A 22,323-nucleotide genomic window follows, 5' to 3' on the forward strand; every position below is an offset into this window, starting at 1 on the left:
CCGTGTCGTGTCCTCGTGTCCGTGTCGTGTTCTCGTGTCTGTTTACTTTGAAACATCCTTAGAATGTTGGCATCTAATTGGAAGAGAAAACAGAACCACCCGCCTTCTGATTCAGCCAACACAAACTCCACCTCTTGCATCAAGCCAATTCTTTGCGGCTGAAAATTATCCAAAGCTTGAAGATTGGTGTTGTGGATTAGTTAAGCGTCAAGTTACCTTTGGTTCACCAGTTTATTTAGGAACCTCCTCTGTACAACACTGATGAAACAATTTACCGGTTTTTTCTGCTACAACGCACTTTGCCATTGCAATTCAAAAGTGAGTAAAATAATACTATTATTGTGTACCTCCTTTATTGAATAGCTAGCTGAAGTAGAATTTTATGAACGAAAAATCAAACTACTTTTTTGTTCTAGTTATTTGTTGTTGAGGTGAAACTCTCATGAGCAATTACAGTAGTTGTGAAGTAGCTGAGTTTTTAGTTACAAAACCACCACTATATAAGTTTCAGGGGCGCACCATCACCATCACCGCTCGAACTTAATCCATCTTATAATCCTCTTCTAAGTTCCACACTTCTCCAACAACCAGAATGGCTACGAAGTTTCTCTTTAATTTCATCTACATATTTGGGGCGGCAACGTTAACGGTCCCTCCTTCTCAGGCGAATCATTCTGCTGGTTTGTCTAGAGACTTACCTAGTATTACGTCTCTAGTCTTCTCACCGCCGTCGGCAAACAAGTCTGCAATTTCTTTGGCAGATCCGCCGTCGGTGGAGATCTCGTTCTCCTTGCCTCTCATACATCAAACATCACCCCTATCGCCGTTCTATAATCCCAATGTAAGTGAGGGAGAAATATTTCGAGAGAACTTGAGAATAAGTAGGGAACGAGCGCAGTACATGTACCTCAAACGAGCGCCGGGAACATCACTCTTCCAAATCCCGGTAAGTCATGATTTTGTCATCCTATACTCCATTGGGACTCCTCCGGTTGAAACCTACGGTGTTCCTGACACGGGTAGTGACTTGGTATGGTTACAATGCGAACCATGTCAAACTTGCTATGACCAAACCACAACACGTTTCGACTCGCGAGAATCGTCAACATACGAGGTAGTTGAATGCGATTCTAGTCTATGTTCGGGTTTCAAAAATAAGATGACTTGTGACGACGACGGCTATTGCGCGTACGGGGTGCGTTATGTTGACGGATCTTATAGTCGCGGCAACATTGCCGAAGAGATAATAACAGTGGCCAGTCAGCATTCTACACGTCGTATTGCTCTACTGATCGGCTGCGGATTTAGTAACATGATGAAATCGGGGAAAAAATATCCAAGTGTGGTTGGATTACAAAACTCCGAACGTTCACTCATTGGACAAATACGATCTCCAGCCTTTTCATTTTGTCACGACAACAAGAATAATGGCTCATTTCAAGTAGGAAGGTTTACTGCACGACTGTGGGGAAAGTCAACGTCACTTGTCCCAAACTATGAAGGTATGTATCTTGTCAGACTTGAGGACATCATGGTTAACGACGAGGGCTTGAACATGCCTTACTACGTATTTGAACATGTTACCGGCAATCCGGGTGACGAGACGAGCGGGGTAGTGATCGACTCGGGAGCAGGAGTTACTCATCTACACCCCACGGCATTCGATGCGCTGCTCGCTAAAATCAGTGCACATATGGAGAAGAAGGGCAAGAGCATGTCCTACATATGGGGTTTGTATTGTTGGGATAATCCTGGGGGAGTTGGCGATCCTTCATTGCCAACCATATCGTTTATATTTCTTGATATTAAGCTTAGACTTGGTCGCAATGCGTGGCGTCAAGAAGGACGATATACTTGTTTGATGATTGCTCGATTTCCGCGGCGTTTTACCATTATCGGCCGTTACCAACTAAGGAACATTAACGTCGGGTTTGATTTGAAGAATATGAAACTCTGGCTTGAGGTCCAGTCTGAGTGTGTTCCCTAGGCACATTTGTGTCCTCAATGGTGTGTAATAAATTTTGCCCAGTGTAGTGTGTATATATCATTTGATATTCTTTTACGTACCTGAAATGAATTGCATGCTCCATCTATGATAAGCACCAAACTAGCTAACAGGGTTGATTTTTTTTGCCACAATATAATTGGAGTATCAAATTAGACACTTAAGCAGGCCAGAGAATAATTCGTATTTGCAACCATATTGAGGTGATCCCACTCGGTTATTGACCAGTACTCCACCCAGCCAGTATTTGTCCTCTTAATTCTTGTTCAGCCACTATTTGACTCCATTTAAGGGCAATGGCAAGAAACGTATCTTGGTTTCACTTAAAGCCTTATTGCACATGAATTATTCTTGTTACAGAAACACATGATGAACATCCATCTAAAAGTAGCACATAAAAGAGAACAATCGAAGGGTATGTTTGGTTCGATGGAATCAAAGTTAGAATCAAATGGAGTACTTCACAATTAAATGATGAAATGATCATTTCAAATGAAATCAATATTATTCACCTTAGTAAAATAAATAAATGAATTGTCATTCCACTAAATAAATAAATAAATTGTCAATATTCCATTTCTTTGCCACACCAAATTACTAGCGTCGACACTCCAAGATTTACTATTGCCACATCAAAAAAAATACTATTATCAGTTAAAAAATTACTATTTCCACTAGGGGTGAAAGTAAAAACCAACAAACCGGACATATATGCATAGTGTTAGGGGCGTTCCATCAGGACCTGGTTTTAAAAGATATTGCTCTTATTGGGACCTCGATACCTGTTGGCTGTTGTTGTTTGGGTTCTTTCGGCTTTGAGTTCTTAAGGGATTTGAACTCTTAAGTTGAGTTGGATTTGGATTTGGATAGAGATTGCTTGGATTTTAGAGTTTAAAATTGATTGAATAATTTGGCCTCTTTCAAAGGTTGGGGTACGTAAATTAACCTCGTCGTGTTCCTGTTTTCTTACAACCCCTTCACTCCCCCGTCTATCATACGCACTCTTGGTCCATTCTCCTCATCAGCCATTTAAATGCTCTTTATTGGCGTGATAATTCTGGACACGACCCGTTAACAAGACACCGAGTTAGAGGGTTGGGGTCGACAACTTTTTTTTGACACGAATATGAATATAAGCTAATCATATGAGGTGCATGGCCGGGGTGGGTTTCGTTAAGCCCCTGCAGAGGTCTTAATTTATCCTCTGAATAAGCAATCTGAGTGCAAATTATGTGGAGCCAAATACCGGATAAGAGTGATCAATTAAGACTAGCTTATCTCTCACGGCCCTAATCCCCTCCCATCTCCGCCCGCCAAGTAGACCGTAAGGTGCAGCATGCATTTCCATATGAAGACTGGCCCGTGAGCAGGGGTGTAAATAGTTCAATTTGGTCCAATTTAGTTATTTTTCCAAACCAAATCAGACATTTCTGCTGACATTTTACAAACCAAACCAAACCAAATATTATTGGTTAGGTTTTGGTTTGGTTCGGTTCGGTTTGACTGGCTTACTCTTGTTTTTAATTTCAAATCCAAGCATGAGAATCACGAGACTTGGTAGGAGACAAAACAAGTTTGAACTCCAAGCATGAGATCCACACAAACTTTAAACACGCTTGTAGCACGCTACCATAACATGACCAGAAGTTTTAATAGTTTATTTTCTTAGCTAGGCATATGAATCCATCAGGTTCTTAATTAACATCGAATCAATTAATGTGGAATGTGACCGTCTAGTGAGAGTCTTGGGCCGTAACATGTGAAAGGTCAAAAAAAGGGAGTTAAAAGTGTAGACTTAGGGCTGCAAACGAGATGAACTGAGTTGAGTTTTAGGATGTTCAGTTTCGTTCGTTAAGTTTTTAAGCGAACTCGAGCTGTTTGACGAGCTAAGCTTGAGCAGAGCTTGCCTGAGTTTAAGTCAAAATCGAACGGGTCTTCACCGAATCGAGCCTCGAACAGTTCATGAACCACTCAGTTCTAGGGTTGAAACATAAATCCAGCATTCTTTTGGCCTTGAAGTATGTAGACAGTTCCTTTCCACAACAAAGCTCGAAGGATACTTTCACCTTGACGGTGCCCATTCATCCATGTCTTCGCCCCACAAGAGCACTTCAGTTGTGTCAGCTCCATATTGGTCCCCTTCAATGACCCAGTCGAATTAAATTAATTAATGATAACTAGGACAAAGGCACTGTAACAAATGTCAGCTGTTTAGTAGTCTTAGAGACTGCCAAAACGACTAAATGGCATTGACGAATAGGGCAAAAAAAATGATGAGTACATGCATAATAGGCCATTCCTTGTCCTGGCCATTGCAAGATCAACCGGCCTCTGTTTTAGTTAAGCGCAATTCCTACCTTCTTGTCGTATCCGTGTCGGGACACTCCAAAGACACGCAACGACATCCAGAGGACACACAAAACACATATGAAACACATCATATGACATGTCCAATAAATTTAATTACTACTTTTAAGCAGGGGACACTTTAAGAACTTGTTTCTCAAATTTGAAAATGGATGAAAACACAGTAAGGACAGATCCATAGTATTGCAAGCTTCTTTTGGGGTTATGATATTCCAAAAGTAGTAGGAGTAAGGACAAACTAGTTTTGTTTGTATCCGATGGCCTGAATGTTCATGTTAATTAATAATAATTAAATATTTATCCTAATATCTATATTATAAAACAGCTCGATTTTCTTTAAAAATGTCTAGGCATACAAACAATGTAGCATTTATACCAGTTCAATCGTACTTTCTGATAAGATTATAACTGTCAGATTGAATGAATAAATATACACCCCTTCCTTTTTCAATTGATTTCTTTAAACTTGGTTTTCTTACATTCAATTCCATATTTGTTTTTAAGTTGATTCCTTTTAAGTTGATTTTCCTACATTAAAAAAGAAACAATCATTTTTGGATTCATACGCGAAAAAGAAACAACCATTTTTATAAGAAAATACACACAATTCTTCTACGTGTTTCTTCGGGTGAATGAATAAATATACACCCCTTCTTTTTTCAATTGATTTCTCTAAACTTGATTTCCTTACATGCAATTTCGTATTTGCTTTAAGTTGATTTTCCTACATTAAAAGAGAAACAATCATTTTTAGATTCATACACGAAAAAGAAACAACCATTTATAAGAATACGTACACACAATTCTTCTACGTGTTTCTTCGGGGGGAAAAAAAAACTAAACTATTTTGAGTTTTTTTTAATACTTCCTCCGTCCCCTTTTAAATGTCCTCCTTCGTAACTCCAACTTATTAAAAAACCATCATCATTATACCTTTCACATCAACTTTTTCCTCCACTTTCCATACTTACCCATCATCATTACATTTTTTACTCACTAACTTTTCAAAATGGAATCTACTTTTAGGGACAAAATAGACAATGTACCAACTTTTACCCATTAACTTTACCAAATGGACACTTATTAAGGAACAGCCCAAAATGAAATACTGGACTATAATAAGGGGACGGATGGAGTAATATTGATGAGCGAAGAAGGATGCTATGTTGAATTTTTTTTTTTTTTTTGCCTTTTTGCGTTAAAGAGGTTAGAGGGATATTCAAGAATAATTTTTTGCCCGTCGATTTGGAGCCGTGCCCGTGCCATGCGCTAGTACATACATATTTTTGGTTGTGTCTCCCACCGTATCCATATCCCTATTATTTATAATTTTCGTATCCGTATTTGTGTGTGCTTCTTAGCATAAGTCTAAGTTGACCAGATTTCCCTTGTTAACACCATCCATCGATCGAGTTCTATTTGTCAGTAACCTCTAACGGTTTCTTGTCTTACAGGTTTGGTAGCACGAAAATAAGCCCGCTAAAAAAGGAATGTTGAACTTTAAAGACTTCCTAAAGCTTCATGGATATATTCGTGGTCGAACTAATTCATACCGGAAGTATATCATTCGTAACTGTAATCAAATCCTAATTCACCTAAGATTACGAACATTCCAAACATAGCCTACTTCATATCAACCCCTAATAGCTAAAATTCATTTCAAAAAAAAGTATGGAAAACTTGACAGATGGTGAGTTGGGGAGAGGAGGGATCCGCTGAGTAGCTTGAGGTCGACCGTAAATCGCATTCCAAAGATGTGAGTTTGGTTCCTGGCTGTTCCAACAGAGTGCTGCTATTGGTACATACAATATGTACATACAATGTACATATAGATTTTGTGGGGCCCAATTCGGGTCTCACAAAAATGATCCGAACCGCTAATTATTTTTAAAACATCTTTTTATGGAGCCCTGTAAAAAATCAGCTTAACCCGATATCGGTAAGGATTTTTTCTGAATTTGTAGGGACGAAACTAAGCAGTTAAGTAGTTTCGCCTCCACAAATTAAGAAAAAATCTTTACCGATATAGGGTCGTGCTGATTTTTTACAGGGCTCCATAAAAAAATATTTGAAAAATAATGGGCGATTTGAATCATCTTTGTGGGACCCGAAGTGGACCCCACAAAACTGATATGTACATAATATGTACATTTCATATGTACCCCTAGCATTTTTGTAGTTAAAAATCCCACAAAATCATCTTCATCCACCGAGTAAATTGAGGGCAGTAGTTGAAGGAATTATTATGCAGCAAATGAGGGAAATAGAATGATGAACAAGTTGAAATGAGGAAAATGCTTTGGATCGTTGAGGAATTATGGTGTTCTGCTGCTGCCTGAACAGATGATCGAGAATTTCTACTCAAGTTTTGTTGGAAGCCCGGTGTATTTGTGTGAGAAGGAGAAGTGTGAATCACGAACCCGTTTACTAGTATTATAGAGTGTGGCTTGTGGCCACATTATTCGGAAAGCGTGAAACGGAACCACACTTTTGTTTTACTCTTGACGTGCGGCTTTACTCCTAGCTGCACTCTTCTACTCCTGGACGCGGAATTTGACTCCTGGTCGCTTAATTTTGCAACACCGTTTGGATTAATGAAAACTCGCATTTCGGGAATATGAGTTCTATGAGCGCATGGGCGGCAGTTAGTTCACTTCCTAAATCCCTAGTCAACTTCCTCTACTGTGAAAAGAATGCATCTTTCTCCCTCACATTCTCTGTAATCGACTTATATGGGTCTTTATGCGAGTAGCGATGACGCCGTGTTGGAACCAAAAATGCTAGGGGTACATATGAAATGTACATATTATGTACATATCAGTTTTGTAGGGTCCACTTTGGGTTTTTAACTAAGAATTTCTTGCACCACTTCCAGTCCAGCTTCAGTAGTGACCCTATCTGGGTAAGAGCCCGGTTACTGTGCTCGATTATTTATTAATTAATAATTATCTTTTGCGAGTCTTTGGGGCATAAAATTTTTGGATCCCACTCTTTATTGTGGACAAGTCTGCATTGGAAAATATTCATTGATGTTAGGAGATAACAACTGAATAGTTACTTGGACAAAGAGAAAATCTTTTTGACAGCGGAGCCATGAATGGTTATTTACAGCGCTCAATCGCACAAGTCCAAAGTATTTTTTGACGGTCCGGATTGAAAACCAATTTTGACCAGTAAGAATTAATTGTTACCGTTCAAAATTGAAAAGCAATCTCAACCACTGATTGCGGGAACGGACGGCTGCAATTACACGTTGCTGCAAAAAACTTGTTGACAGTTCCACCGTGAATAAGTTTTTCTCCTTGGACAAAACCATTTTTAGATGTGAAAGAAATTGGGTCTCGAAGTTGGTCATTGGGTATGGAAGGAAGCGCCCGTCCAGCGGCCTGGCTCGGGCTCGGACTTTGATTAAAATCAATTGGACTTGGTTCCTAGAGTCCTATTCTTATCGGGCTAAATGTATTTCTCCAAAATCAAATAGGTACGTGGCTGTACGGATTAGAACGAATAGTGGCGTGACTGTTCTGTTTTAACCGTACCACTGTACCAGGGCATCCATGTTTGAACCCGCTGTGCAAGTTTAGGAACAATGCATCACTTCGTTTCCGAACCGACACAACTTGTTCGTTTGTGGACCTTCGAACCAATTTTGTACCCCATCGGACAGTTTCTTGGCTACCTAAAAATACATATCCATTCCAGCCATTTGAGGCGTCCCAAAAATAAGAGAGCACACATACACTTCGCATATAGAGTTCAAGAGAGTTCTACATAGTTTCTGTTAGTGGGGCACACATTTAAAGTGCTGCGTTTGCGTGCGTAAAGCTCGTTGCATCCTGGGAAGCGGACGTCCATAATCACGAGCACCTTGACGAGAGCGAAATCTGCTTTAAGTACACAGTCACTCATCGCTGGACTCGATCTATTTCTTATTCTCTGGAGTCGACAGTTTGTGAGTAGTAATTTCTTTTCTTTAGTACTGTTTGTCCGAATCTTGATCTCCTCATTGCTTTATATAATTGTTAGGAAATCATTTGTGGTTAACTTGTTCACGAATGTGTTATACTCAGTTTGCATTAGAGTTTCATTTCCGATTTGTTTATTTCCATGAATTACATTCAAGTGCTTTACATCATTTAGCATCATTAATCAGTTTATGGATTTTTCTTTTACACAAAAGTGTTATTTTCCCTACCATTTTTAAGTTCCAACAGATTTATGGGTGATGATGATCAATGAAAACACACTTGTATGTATGATGTTTTTTTTTTTGTACAAATATGTATGATGTATGTCTAACAATATGGGTAGTCTACACGTGTGTGTGTATATATATGCATAATGCATGGTAGGGGATTCCATATTCCATTACGACATAAGTTATTATTTGCTCTTTGGAGCACCGCCACAAGGAGTCTTCTCCACCACTCATTGTATGAGTTCCATCCACCACCGATTGTATGGCGCCCATGTACACCAATGTATGGTAAGAAAATTTCTGAAGCATTACCTGGCAGTACTCCAAGAGCACTGAATAATTACTCGTTACAGAAAGGGTTAATTTGAGAATGTGTTTGGTGATATTTTTATTTAGAGTTAATTTGTAATCTCCCACACCCTCAGTCTGATACTATTTTTCAATTTTTTTGGAGAGCACTGTTAGAAAAAGATACTCCTACCGCATATCAAAATTGGTGAGCTTTTATTTTTATCAAGTATAGATTTTTTTTTTTTTTTGTTATCATTCTTCAAATATAGTGATTGAACACAACTCTTCAAATAGTGGGTTCCTCTTCCTCTATTATTTGTAGCTAATAATTTATTTTTTATCGTTTAACTAATAAATAAATAAAATTTAAAGAGTATGTTGGAGTCACAATTTTGAAAACTACGAAAGCCACTCCTCAAAATGCCACATATATAACTGTGAACAAAAGCTATATTTTGTGGGGGAAAAAATAGACGTGTGGGTTGGAGTTAGGGTCCGTTTGATTAGCAAGAAAATTATGATAGAAAGTGAAAATAAGAGAAAGTGAAATAAAAGAGAATAAAAAGAAAACATAATTTTTTTTTCACGCATCCGCTTGATTAGAATGAAAGTTTTGCAAAAAAATAAGAAAGTTAGAGTAGTTGTTGATTGTAGCATAGTATTGTCCCCAAGTGTTAAACAACAGCGTCCCCAAGTGTAAAACAACAGTAGAAACTCCCAAAAAAGTATGCCATGGTTGAACCAAAGAAAGCTAGACCATGGGCCATGTACCAGAAATAGAAAAGAAAAGTTGCTTCCTCTTCGAGCTTTTTCTTGTCTAGCCATCTCAACTCCTCTTGCCCCTGCCACAGGAGAGCCGGGGTTTCAGTCACCTCCTTCCCTTGCACGGAGAGAGAGAGAGATGAGAATGAAAAATATGTGAGCCAACCGTCATTTTCCTTGCATGCAGAGAGAGAGAGAGAGTGAAAAACATGTGAGCCAACTGTCATTTTGGCTTCGCACTATAGATGTGAGCCAACCTTCATTTTGGGGCTCCTTCCCTTGCATACAGAGAGAGAGAGAGATGGGAATGAAAAATATGTGAGTCAACCTTCATTTTGCATATGCCCTCAACATATAACGTAAACACATAATTCATGTAACCACCCACTCCATGATAGTTTTCTAGTTCTTAGGGCTAAAAAAATTACAGTTTCTAGGCAGAAGCAAGCACATGCACACATTAAGTATATTGGGGTTTGAGTCTATGAGTCCTGGTATGGTTTCTGTGTTTACCAAATAATGCTGCTTATGGGTTATATTAACACTTATCTACATTTGGTGGTAATTGATTCTATGGATGCTTACTGATGCTGCTACTTGTTCTGGCTTATCCTTGACTGGTTTTGATTTTGTTTATGCCAAGCTTAGGCTAGATCTTTTATTTTTTATGCATATATTCGTTGCTGCTACTTAGGATGATATTTTGATGTTTCTGTAGAATGGCGGTGCTGCTATGTGGTTTTCGGTGATCCTTTGATGGAGTGCTGTTCATTTCCGATGCATTATTTGGTAAACACAGAAACCAAACCAAGACTCATTGACTCAAAGCCCAATATACTTAATGCATGCATATGCTTGCTTCTGCCTAGAAACTGTAATTTTTTTAGCCCTAAGAATTAGAAAACTATCATGGAGTGGGTGGTTACATGAATTATGTGTTCACGTTATATGTTGAGGGCATATACAAAATGAAGGTTGACTCACATATTTTTCATTCCCATCTCTCTCTACGTGCAAGGGAAGAAGCCCCAAAATGAAGGTTGGCTCACATCTATAGTGCGAAGCCAATGCAAAATGAAGGTTGGCTCACATGTTTTTCATTCTCATCTCTCTCTCTCTCTCTCTACGTGCAAGGGGAGGAGGAGGTGACTAAAACCCCTGCTCTCCTATGACGGGCAGGAGGAGTTGAGATGGCTGTAGACAAGAAAAAGCTCGAAGAGGAAGCAACTTTTCTTTTCTTTTTTTGGTACATGAAGCAAACTATTCTTCCCTTTTGCAAAAAAGTTCTCAGTTGAGATTATCTACGCCGCCTCAAACAATCCAGTGTAACTATTTTCATCCCCTCCCCCTCTCTCTATATGCATACCTATTTTCTTTTGTTTTATTCATAGGGATTTTGTTTAAATTTTGATGAAACAATTCATGCCATATATTTTGAAGAAGAAAAATAGTATAGCAAAAACATTGGGGATGGAAGTGATTTGGGATTGCAAGGATACATTACTACAGTAATTGCCAAAAAAGAAAAATAACTCATGAGTGACAACACTAATTAAGGACTGTAATGGCAAAAATGTAGAACCAAGAGAAAAAACCACACATGCACGTACGTCATATACTCCGACCTTCAGTTACCAAAACATGAGTTCCTTTCCTCCACCTCCACGCATTCCTCCATGCATTCCCTGAATGATCTACCAAACCAAATTCCAAACACCCTCCACATCATCTCCCTCCTTTACTTCACTTTTCCTTAGTTCTCTATAGACCCGAAACCACCGCGCTTCATCTACACGTCTACACCCAATTGCATTTTGCCTGATTGAGGGGTAGTTTTTCAAAAGTGCTAAAAGTACTAGTTTGTTGACAAAAATTTAAACAAAATTCTTCAATCCCAAATCACTTCCATCCCAATGTTTCTGCTACTATTTTTCTTCTTCAAAATACATGGCACAAATTGTTTCATCAAAATTTAAACAAAATCCCTATGAATAAAACAGAAGAAAACATGTATGCATATAGAGAGGGGGGAGGGGATGAAAGTAGTTACACTAAATTGTTGTTTGAGGAGACGTAAATAATCCCAACTGAGAACTTTTTTGCAAAAAGGAAGAATAGTTTGCTTCATGTACCAAAAAAAAAAAAGAAAAGTTGCTTCATCTTCGAGCATTTTCTTGTCTACAACCATCTCAACTCCTCCTGCCCCTGCCACAGGAGAGCAGGGGTTTTAGTCACCTCCTCCTTCCCTTGCACGCAGAGAGAGAGAGAGAGAGAGAGAGATGAGAATGAAAAACATGTGAGCCAATCGTCATTTTGGGTTCACACTTCACACTAGAGATGTGAGCCAAACTTCATTTTGGGGCTCCTTCCCTTGCACGCAGAGAGAGAGATGGGAATGAAAAAAATATGTGAGTTAACCTTCATTTTGCATATACCCTCAACATATAACGTAAACACATAATTCATGTAACCACCCACTCCATGATAGTTTTCTAATTCTTAGGGCTAAAAAAATTACAGTTTCTAGGCAGAAGCAAGCACATGCACGCATTAGGTATATTGGGGATATTGGGGTTTGAGTCTAAGTCCTGGTCTGGTTTCTTTGTTTACCAAATAATGCTGCTTACGGGTTATATTAACACTTATCTACATTTGGTGGTACATGATTCTATGGATGCTTACTGATGCTACTACTTGTTCTGGCCTATCCTTGACTGGTTTTGATTTGGTTTATGCCAAGCTTAGGCTGGATCTTTAATTTTTGATGCAGATATTCATTGCTGCTACTTAGGATGATATTTTGATGTTCCTGCAGAATGGCGATGCTGCTATTTGGTTTTCAATGATGCTTTGATGGAGTACTGTTCATTTCTGTTGTGCTCTGGTCTGGCTTTCTTTGGTTCAACCATGGCATACATGTTTGGGAGTTTCTACTGCTATTTAACACATGGGGACGATACTATGCCACAATTTTTTTTCTTAGTTATTTTGTAGCCCTTCTCAGATTGGCCTTGACTTAGTGTTCTGTTTTGACCTTGGCATTGCTCAATTTTGAGACATTGTACATATAAAATTTGATAGACAATCTTGTGAATCTTTTCAGAGGTGTTTCATTCGAAAATATGAAGACATATTTGTATGACATATTATGGATTGTTTGTATGTTATGTTGACAGTAATGAACTATGAAAGGGTCAAATTGGTATAAAAAAAAAATTTAAAAATTACCTTTCCCAGTGTTTTTATAACATGGGGAATTCCTTCCCCGTCGGCAGAAGTTGTGGTTGCTGAAAAACTTTTCTCGGCATTTTGTAAACGCTGGAACAAACGCCGGCAATATTCGCCGCGGTTATCAAATGCCGGCAACTATTCTCGACACTGGTATCAACGACATTTTTAGAAAATGCCGGAAAGATTTTTCCCAGCATTTTTGGTACTTTTAGCAGCATTTATTTTCTTGTACTACTCATCGCCTGTTTACCATCATACAATAGGAGAAAAGCTTTTTAACAGAGCTTCTGTAATTAAGATTTACAGAGCTCAATTTTGCGCGTTCAAAAGTGTTTTGGACGATTCAAATTAAAAACAAATTATTACTAGTAAAATATATTTATCACAGGTCGTAGTTTAAAAATGTATCTCAACTATTGATTGCCGAGATAGACGGCTGAGATTGAATGGAGCGGTGAATAAGTCTATTTACCATTAATCAATAGGAGAAAAGCTTTTTAATAGAGCTTCCGTAATTAAGATTTACAGAGTTCAATCTCGCGCATTCAAAAGAGTTTTGGACGATCCAAATTAAAACAAATTATTACTAGTAAATATATTTATCATAGGTAATAGTTTAAAAACGTATCTCAACTATTGATTGCCGAGACAGACGGCTGATATTGAACGGAGTCGTGAATTCCACCGTGAATAAGTTTATCTCATTTAGTAGTACGTCTGTTCTTATATTATATTAGCAGATGCCCATGCCTAAATTAGGCACGTCCTAACGAGATACAGTCCCAACTTAAATAAGTTGTCTGCTCTACCCATCCAATATTACCTACTCTCTACCTCAGTGTAAAAAACTCAGGCCAAGATAGAGAAAAGAAATAAAAAAGGCAATAATTTACAGGTTATTAACCCTCTTGAAATACTATCAACTTAAAATGGAAAAAACCAAAAGGTAATAAATTGATTGAAAAGGAAAGTCGTGTATGCATTATTACCACAACAGCAGATCAAAGTATAACTTAAGGAAACATTTTTTTAATCGGACGGCTACGATCTTAGCTTGAAGACGATCAACGGCTATAAAGGTTTTCATGCTTGTATATGTAGACAAAAGCCACCATATTTTATAATATACTAGTGGATGCCCATGCGTGAAGGCATAGCGCAACATATTCTAAACACAGTCTAAATAAAAACATGCATGTAGTTTTCATACCATTTTGCTATTCAAAAAAAAAGCTTTCCAACCATTATTCTTGCCTCAGGATTGTCTCTCCACAAATCCGTAGACGGATCATATCCTGAAAAAATAAGCTATTTAGTAATTAGAACACCCATACTATTAAGAAAAGGTTGAATCCATCACAGTGGAGCATTAACGGAACATGAAAATCCGAAATTTAAAATGCTTCTTGAATCCAACAAAATCCAATTGATTGACGTTCGAAAAAAATATTAAAATAAAAGAATATTGTTAGTATCTCACCTTTCCATTGCAGAGGAGCCATTGAACCTACTTCTTCCCACCTCTCTTTCACTATCTCTGAACGTGAGATTTGGTTGATTTCGAATATAAAACTAAGCAAGGTTTATAAATTTGAAATTTCAAAAGATATATAGAATATCGGACAAAAAGTACCTCACTAAGCAATATTATGACTTATTATCCTTCCTTTCGAGATGTTTCCTAATTTAATTAGAGCGTAAGAAAAGAAAATTTTGGACATCGTATCTTAGACATTCTAATTAATTTTGGATATAAAGACGTTTCCTAATCAATTTTGGACATTCTATCTTCAAAGAGTAATTAGCCAGTTTGTTATGAGGATGTGAATGAAATCAATGAATTAGTAAATCTTCTATTTAAGAATGATTTATTGTCATCGATCCTTTCCATTTCAACCAACATAATTAGCACAAATCATGGGATCACTTTAATCACGTGTAACTTCTTCTTTTTTATATTAGGAAATATTATTTATTCAATTCAACGACTATAACCTTATCAGAAAGTACGATCCAACGGCTGTAGATGCTACTTTGTTGGTATGCACAGATATTTTCAATGAAAAACCGCTCTGTTTTATTATATATATATATATACAGTCCATCTCCCGTAAGGACCACCTCATTTTAATAAAATGCGGACCTCCCTTTTCCGATTGAATTTCGATGATCCGAGCCGCTCAATGTGTTCAGAAAGTGATTTTAAGGGTACTTGCGAGAAACCAGCAAAAAAAATGACCAGGAAGGGCTTCATCCGAGCAGTTTTTGTTTGTTTTTTATCGAACGGTTCAAACAAAAACTGCTCGGATGAAGCCCTTCCTGGTCATTTTTTTTGCCGATTTCTCGCGAGTACCATTAAAGTCACGTTCTGAACACATTGAGCGGCTCGGATCATCGAAATTTGATTGGAAAATGGGAGAAATGAGGAGGTCCACATTTTAACTAAAATAAGGACTCCTTATTTGAGACTGACTGTGTGTATATATATATATATACACACACACATACACTAGGGATTGCTCGTTCCTAAATGCACGAAGTAATGCGTTTTGAGCATAAAAAGCTTTTTTAATCATAAAAAATATTTTTGTTTTCGATCCCTCTTTTCAATTTTACATAATAATATGAAAAATAACATATAATTCGTGTGTACAACACTACCAATGATCATCCAAATCACATAAATTTGAACCAATAAATTCAAACCCAATATCATGTTGCATTCATAAGATCCTATGTTATTTTCTTTTCGTATATGACTGTAGGAAAATCAACCTAAAAGGAAAAACAAATTAAAAGCAATATTGAATTGAATGTAAGGGAATTAACTTTAGACAAAAATCAATTATTGAGTTGATTTAAATTCAAAAAATAATCAAGTTTTTTAAGAAAATAACCTAAAAGCAATAAATTGAAAGAATTTACAAGTCATAAAGTTAGGAGGTTTATATTTGGAAGTATGCTCTCAATTAGACAGATACGATCTGATGGTTGTAGAGGGTGTTGGATTTGTATGAGTAGATAAAAATCGTTGTGTTTTATGTTTTATAATATAGATAAGAAAGCAGTTTATTATTTTATGTTTCTGTTTTTCCAGAAGTTCTTCAACATACCTACGTGATTGTCCTTTTGGGAGAGCTATGTCAATTTTTTGTACAAAAAATAACTTATTCTTGCAAATTTTCATAGGAATATAGTTAAATTTGATGGGATCAATATTGTGTAAGAATTGCTGATTTAGTTTGCCATAAATATCGGAGAAGTGCCCAGACATGGTGCTCAAAACACATTTTTGGGGAATGATGCAGATTTCTCTTCCAACCTAAACATCAAGAGAGAGCTATGATAGTTTTAGTAAATAATTTGTTGTCAAAGATTTAAGAGATATTTTTTTTCCTTTAGTCTTATCCCGGTGATAGTTGTGTAGTGGGATTAAAACTGTTAGAAGAACTTTTTATATTCCTTTTATGTTTCTCCTTCTACATTTTTTTTGTTAAATTTTGACCATAAGTCCGAGGCTATACTAGCTACTAAGTTTGATTTTTGACAGAGTTTATAACAATCCAAAGAATCGTACAGGTAAATATTTTGGGAGGCACAGGCAATTCTAAATTTGGATCTTACCAATGCAGAACGGTCCAATTTAACCAAATTACTTTGGTCATGAGGAACATCGTTGGGGCTTGGCGCAAATGCAACATTGGCTCTGTATGCCACCCAATTTGTACAAGAAAAGCGCTGCAATGCAATATTGGCTCTATATGTCATTAATGCGACATTGCATTTACATGATTTGAATCATCGTTAGTAGTGCCGTAGGCACGGGCAATTCGCTAGTAAAATATAAGAACAAACATACTATTGAATGAGACAAACTTATTCACGATTCCGTTCAATCTCAGCCGTCCATCTCGGCAATCAATAGTTGAGATAAGTTTTTAAACTATTACCGGTAATAAATATATTTTACCAGTAATAATTTATTTTTAATTTGGATAGTCCAAAATATTTTTGAACGTGCGAAATTGAGCTCTGTAAATCTTATTTACGGAGGCTCTGTTAAAAAGTTTTTCTCCTATTGAACAATGGTAAACAGGCGATGGGTGCACACCTGATGCGCGCATGTACTAGCTTCTGCCTAGCTAGAATATATTTGTATTTTTTTTAGCCCTAAGAATTAGAAAACTATCATGGAGTGGGTGGTTACATGAATTATGTGTTTATGTTATATGTTGAGGGAGGTTGGCTCACATGTTTTGCATGCAAGGGAAGGGACGGAAAAAAGCTTATTCTTTGACGGGAAAAACATTTTTAGTACTTTTAGTACTTCTAACCAATTTGGAAAACTACCCCTGAGTTCTTTCACGTAAAGCTTTCAAAGTACATTTTCCGGCCCCATTCTCTCCCTCTTTCTTAGTTCCAGCTCCTGCATCCACCCATAGCCAACTATCCACCGCTTAAAAGGTACTAATTCCAGTTTTATCTATTGTTGGGATAATCCTGGGAGAGTTCACTATCCTTCTTTTGCCAACCACATAATTTATGTTTCTTGATCGTCAGCTTAATTTTGTTTTCTGTACATGTGCTTAAAAGGTACTAATTCCAGTTTTATCTATTGTTGGGATAATCCTGGGAGAGTTCACTATCCTTCTTTTGCCAACCACATAATTTATGTTTCTTGATCTTCAGCTTAATTTTGTTTTCTGTACATGTGCTTATATGTTGAGGGAGGTTGGGTCACATGTTTTGCATGCAAGGGAAGGGAATGAAAAAAGCTTTATTCATTGACAGGAAAAACATTTTTAGTACTTCTAAGGTGAAGCTTTCAAAGTTCATTTTCCGTCCCCATTCTCTGCCTCTTTCTTAGTTCCAGTTCCTGCATCCACCCATAGCCAACCATCCACCGCTTAAAATTAAGGTACTTATTCCAGTTTTATCTTCTCCAACTTTTTGCGTTTTTTTTTGGACAAAAGTGGATAAATTTGGGTCTGCCTAATTTTTTATGAGCTAAAAGTTAATAAGCAGTCCAGGTGCAAATTATGAGGAGCCAAATATCGGATAGAACTTAAAAGTGAGTTAAGAATCGCTTATCTCCCACGGCCCTTATCCACTTCCATTTCCGCCTGCCAAATTTGGGTCTTTCCTAGATTGCATTTGGCTGACTAGTACTAGCAGGCAGTATATGATCACAAGTTGATATATACGAGTCAAGAGGGTTTTTTTCTGGGATCATTCTATGATTTCTTATTTTGATCCTGGCTTTGTTCTAGCATTGTAGGTCCTAATAAATGTGCTTCATTTGCACGCTGTCTCTTGTCAACAAATATATAAGAAAGCGGTTTATTATTTTATGTGTCAATTTTTCCAGAAGTTCTTCTACATATCCATGCGATTGTCCTTTTGGGAGAGCTATGTTAATTTTTTGTACAAAAAATAACTTATTCTTGTAAAGAATTTTTCTAATTTTTTCAACAAAAATTGAAAGTTCTATTTCAGATCTTTTGAAATGTTGCAAAACATTAAAAAAATTACTTGCGCTAAAATTGTTTTTATCCAAATGTTGTCCAAGATCTCTCAAATGCCATACATTTGAATTTGGATGGAGAACAAATTTAATGTTATTGTTGTACATAAACACAAAAATGAAATTTTTATTGAGTTTCGTTATCTCAAAACCAATAAAATGTGTGCATAGAGAAAAACCAAATTTACAATACTATTGTTCTAGCATTATTTTTACAAATGGGACAAAACAATGGCTTAATTTTCATTTCTACTACACTAACCACATAGCTAGCCACCTAGTAAGCATGCGTAGCCTAGCCAGTGGGCAGTGAGCAAAACATGGGACAAGATATGTTGACTTCTGTCAAGCCAAAGCCAGAAACAAGTCCTAAGAATCAAATAGAGGGCATTGCATTTGGATGAACAAAATAGTTATTTAAGGGAGGCCCACCATATAAGTTGTGAACCAGCTGGGTTTTAACAGCCGTCATATAAAGTTTAAGGGTGCACTATTATTACCACCACTCAAACTTAATCCATATTATCATTCTATACAAAGTTCTATGCTTATTCAAGAACCAGAAGGGTTCTGGAGTTTCTGTTTTATTTCATTTACATATTAGGGGTGGCAAAGCTAATGATCCCTCCTTCTCGGGCCAATCATTCTGTCAATTTGTCTAGAGGCTTACCCTAGGATTACGTCTCTCTGGCCTTCTCACCGTCGGCGAATAAGTCTACAACTTTCTTCTTTGGCAAATCTGTTGTCAGTGAAAATCTCATTTTCCCTACCTGTCATACATCAAACATCACCCCTATCACTGTTCTATAATCCCAATGTAACTGAGGTTGAAATATTCTAAGATAACGTGCGAAAAAGTAGGGAACGAGTGCAGTACCTGTACCTTAGACGAGCGCCGGGAATATCACGCTTCCAAATCCCAATAACTCATGATTTTGTCATCATATACCCAATTGGGAATCCAGCAGTCAAAACCCAGCTGCTTCACAACTTATATGGTGGGCCTCCCTTAGATGACTATTTTGTTCCTCCAAATGCAATGCCCTCTTTTTGATTCTAACTAGGACTTGTTTATGGCTTTGGCTTGACAGAAGTCAACATATCTTGTCCCATGTTTTGCTCACTGCCCACTGGCTAGGCTACGCATGCTTACTAGGTGGCTAGCTATGTGGTTAGTGTAGTAGAAATGAAAATTAAGTCATTGTTTTGTCCCATTTGTAAAAATAATGCTAGAACAATAGTATTGTAAATTTGATTTTTCTCTATGCACTCATTTTATGGGTTTTGAGATAACGAAACTCAATAAAATTTTCATTTTTGTGTTTAATTATGTACAACAATAACATTAAATTTGTTCTCCATCCAAATTCAAATGTATGGCATTTGAGAGAGCTTGGACAACATTCAGATAAAAACAAGTTTAGCGTAAGTAATTTTTTTAATGTTTTGCAACATTTCAAAAGATCTGAAATAGAACTTTCAATTTTTGTTGAAAAAACTAGAAAAATTCTTTACAAGAATAAGTTATTTTTTGTACAAAAAATTGACATAGCTCTCCCAAAAGGACAAACGCGTAGATATGTTGAAGAACTTCTAGAAAAACTGACACATAAAATAATAAATCGTTTTCTTATATATTTGTTGACAAGAGACAGCGTGAGAAGTTTAGGCACAAAATATCACAACTGAAGCACATTTATTAGGACCTACAATGATAGAACAAAGCCATGCCAGGATCAAAATAAGAAATCATAGGATGATCCCAGAAAAAACCCTATTGACTCGTATATATCAACTTGTGATCATATACTGCTTGTTAGTACTGGTCAGCCAAATGCAATCTAGGAAAGACCCAAATTTGGAGGGCGGAAATGGAAGCGGATAGGTCGTGGGAGATAAGCGAGTCTTAACTCATTTTTAAGTTCTTTCCGATATTTGGCTCCTCATAATTTGCACTCGGACTGCTTATTAACTTTTGGCTCATAAAAAAAATTAGGCAGACCCAAATTTATCCACTTTTGTCCAAAAAAATACGCAAAAAGTTGGAGAAGATAAAACTAGAATTAATAACTTAATTTTAAGTTGTGGATGGTTGGCTATGGGTGGATGGAGGAACTGGAACTAAGAAAGAGGCAGAGAATGGGGACGGAAAATGTACTTTGAAAGCTTCACTTGAACTCAGGGGTAGTTTTCCAAATTGGTTAGAAGTACTAAAAATGTTTTACCCGTCAATGAATAAAGCTTTTTCATTCCCTTCCCTTGTATGCAAAACATGTGACCCAACCTCCCTCAACATATAAGCACATGTACAGAAAACAAAATTAAGCTGAAGATCAAGAAACATAAACTATGTGGTTGGCAAAAGAAGGATAGTGAACTCTTCCAGGATTATCCCAACAATAGAAACCCGATCTCTTGGACATGCGTTTATCCTTCCTCTTCATATGTGCATTGATTTTAGGGAGTAACGAATTGAATGTTGTGGTGTGTAGATGAGTAATTGCTGCTCCCGAGTCGATCACTAACCCGCTCATTTCGTTGCACGAATTACTGATAACATGCATGTTCAAAAACGTAGTTAGGAATGTTCAAGCCCTTGTTGTTAACCATGCTATCTTCAAGTCTGATGAGATATATATCTTCATAGTTTGGGACAAGTGGCGTTGAAGATCCCTAGAGTCGTGCAATACACTTTCCTAACTGAAGTGGGCCAATATTCTTGTTGTCGTGATAGTATGAAAAAGCTGTAGATCGATCATAGTTGTCCAATGGGGGAGCGTTTGGAGTTTTGTATTCTAACCACACTTGGATATTTTTCTCCCGACGTCTCACTGTTGTTAAATCCACAGCCAAATGGTAATGCAACATGAGGTGTGGAACAAGGACTGGACATGTTTATTATCTCTTCAACAACGTTGTCAGGTAGGAAAGTGTATTGCACGACTTTGAGGATCTTCAACGCCACTTGTCCCAAACTATGAAGATACATATCTCGTCAGACTTGAAGATAGCATGGTTAACAACAAGGGCTTGAACATTCCTAACTACGTTTTTGAACATGCATGTTATCAGTAATTCGTGCAACGAAATGAGCGAGTTAGTGATCGACTCGGGAGCAGCAATTACTCATCTACACACCACAACATTCAATTCGTTACTCCCTAAAATCAATGCACATATGAAGAGGAAGGATAAACGCATGTCCAAGAGATCGGGTTTCTATTGTTGGGATAATCCTGGGAGAGTTCACTATCCTTCTTTTGCCAACCACATAGTTTATGTTTCTTGATCTTTAGCTTAGACTTGGTCATAATGTGTGGCATTTGGAAGAACAAGTTACTTGTTTGATGATTGCTCGATTTTCACAGCGTTTTACCACAATCAGTCGTTACCAACTAAAGAATATCGACGTCGGCTTTGATTTGAAGAATATGAAACAATGGCTTAAGGTCCAGTCTGAGTGTCTTCCCTAGGTATTCAATAAGTACGATCTAATTTGAAATAGCTCGCATGCGTCCTCAATGATGTATAAGAAATATTGCCCAATGCACGTGACATGGATCTATTATCATTGGACATTAGTTACACTGGGCAATATTTCTTACACACCATTGAGGACAAATGTGAGCCGTTTCAAATTAGATCATAGTTATTGAATACCTAGGGAAGACACTCAGACTATACCTTAAGCTAGAGTTTCATATTCATCAAATCAAAGCCGATGTTGATGTTCCTTAGTTGGTAATGGCCGATTATGGTAAAATTGCAAAAATCAAGCAATCATCAAACAAGTATCTTGTTCTTCCCGATGCCACGCATTACAACCAAGTCTAAGCTTAAGATCAAGCAAGAAACATAAACGATATGGTTGGCAAAGAAGGATCGCAACTCCCCCAGGATTATCCCAACAATAGAAACCCGATCTCTTGGACATGCGATTGTCCT

At 37.3% G+C, this 22,323-nt stretch overlaps 1 protein-coding gene across 1 annotated transcript; it reads left to right on the forward strand.

Moving 5' to 3' along the window:
- Nucleotides 1-592: 592 nt before the first annotated feature.
- Nucleotides 593-1,987, forward strand: LOC131321065 (aspartic proteinase CDR1-like). Its single transcript, XM_058352082.1, has one exon. The coding sequence runs from the start codon at nt 593-595 to the stop codon at nt 1,985-1,987; it is 1,395 nt and encodes a 464-aa protein (XP_058208065.1).
- Nucleotides 1,988-22,323: the final 20,336 nt, after the last annotated feature.

This window comes from Rhododendron vialii, chromosome 3a, assembly GCF_030253575.1.
Source record: "Rhododendron vialii isolate Sample 1 chromosome 3a, ASM3025357v1".
NCBI lineage: Eukaryota > Viridiplantae > Streptophyta > Magnoliopsida > Ericales > Ericaceae > Rhododendron > Rhododendron vialii.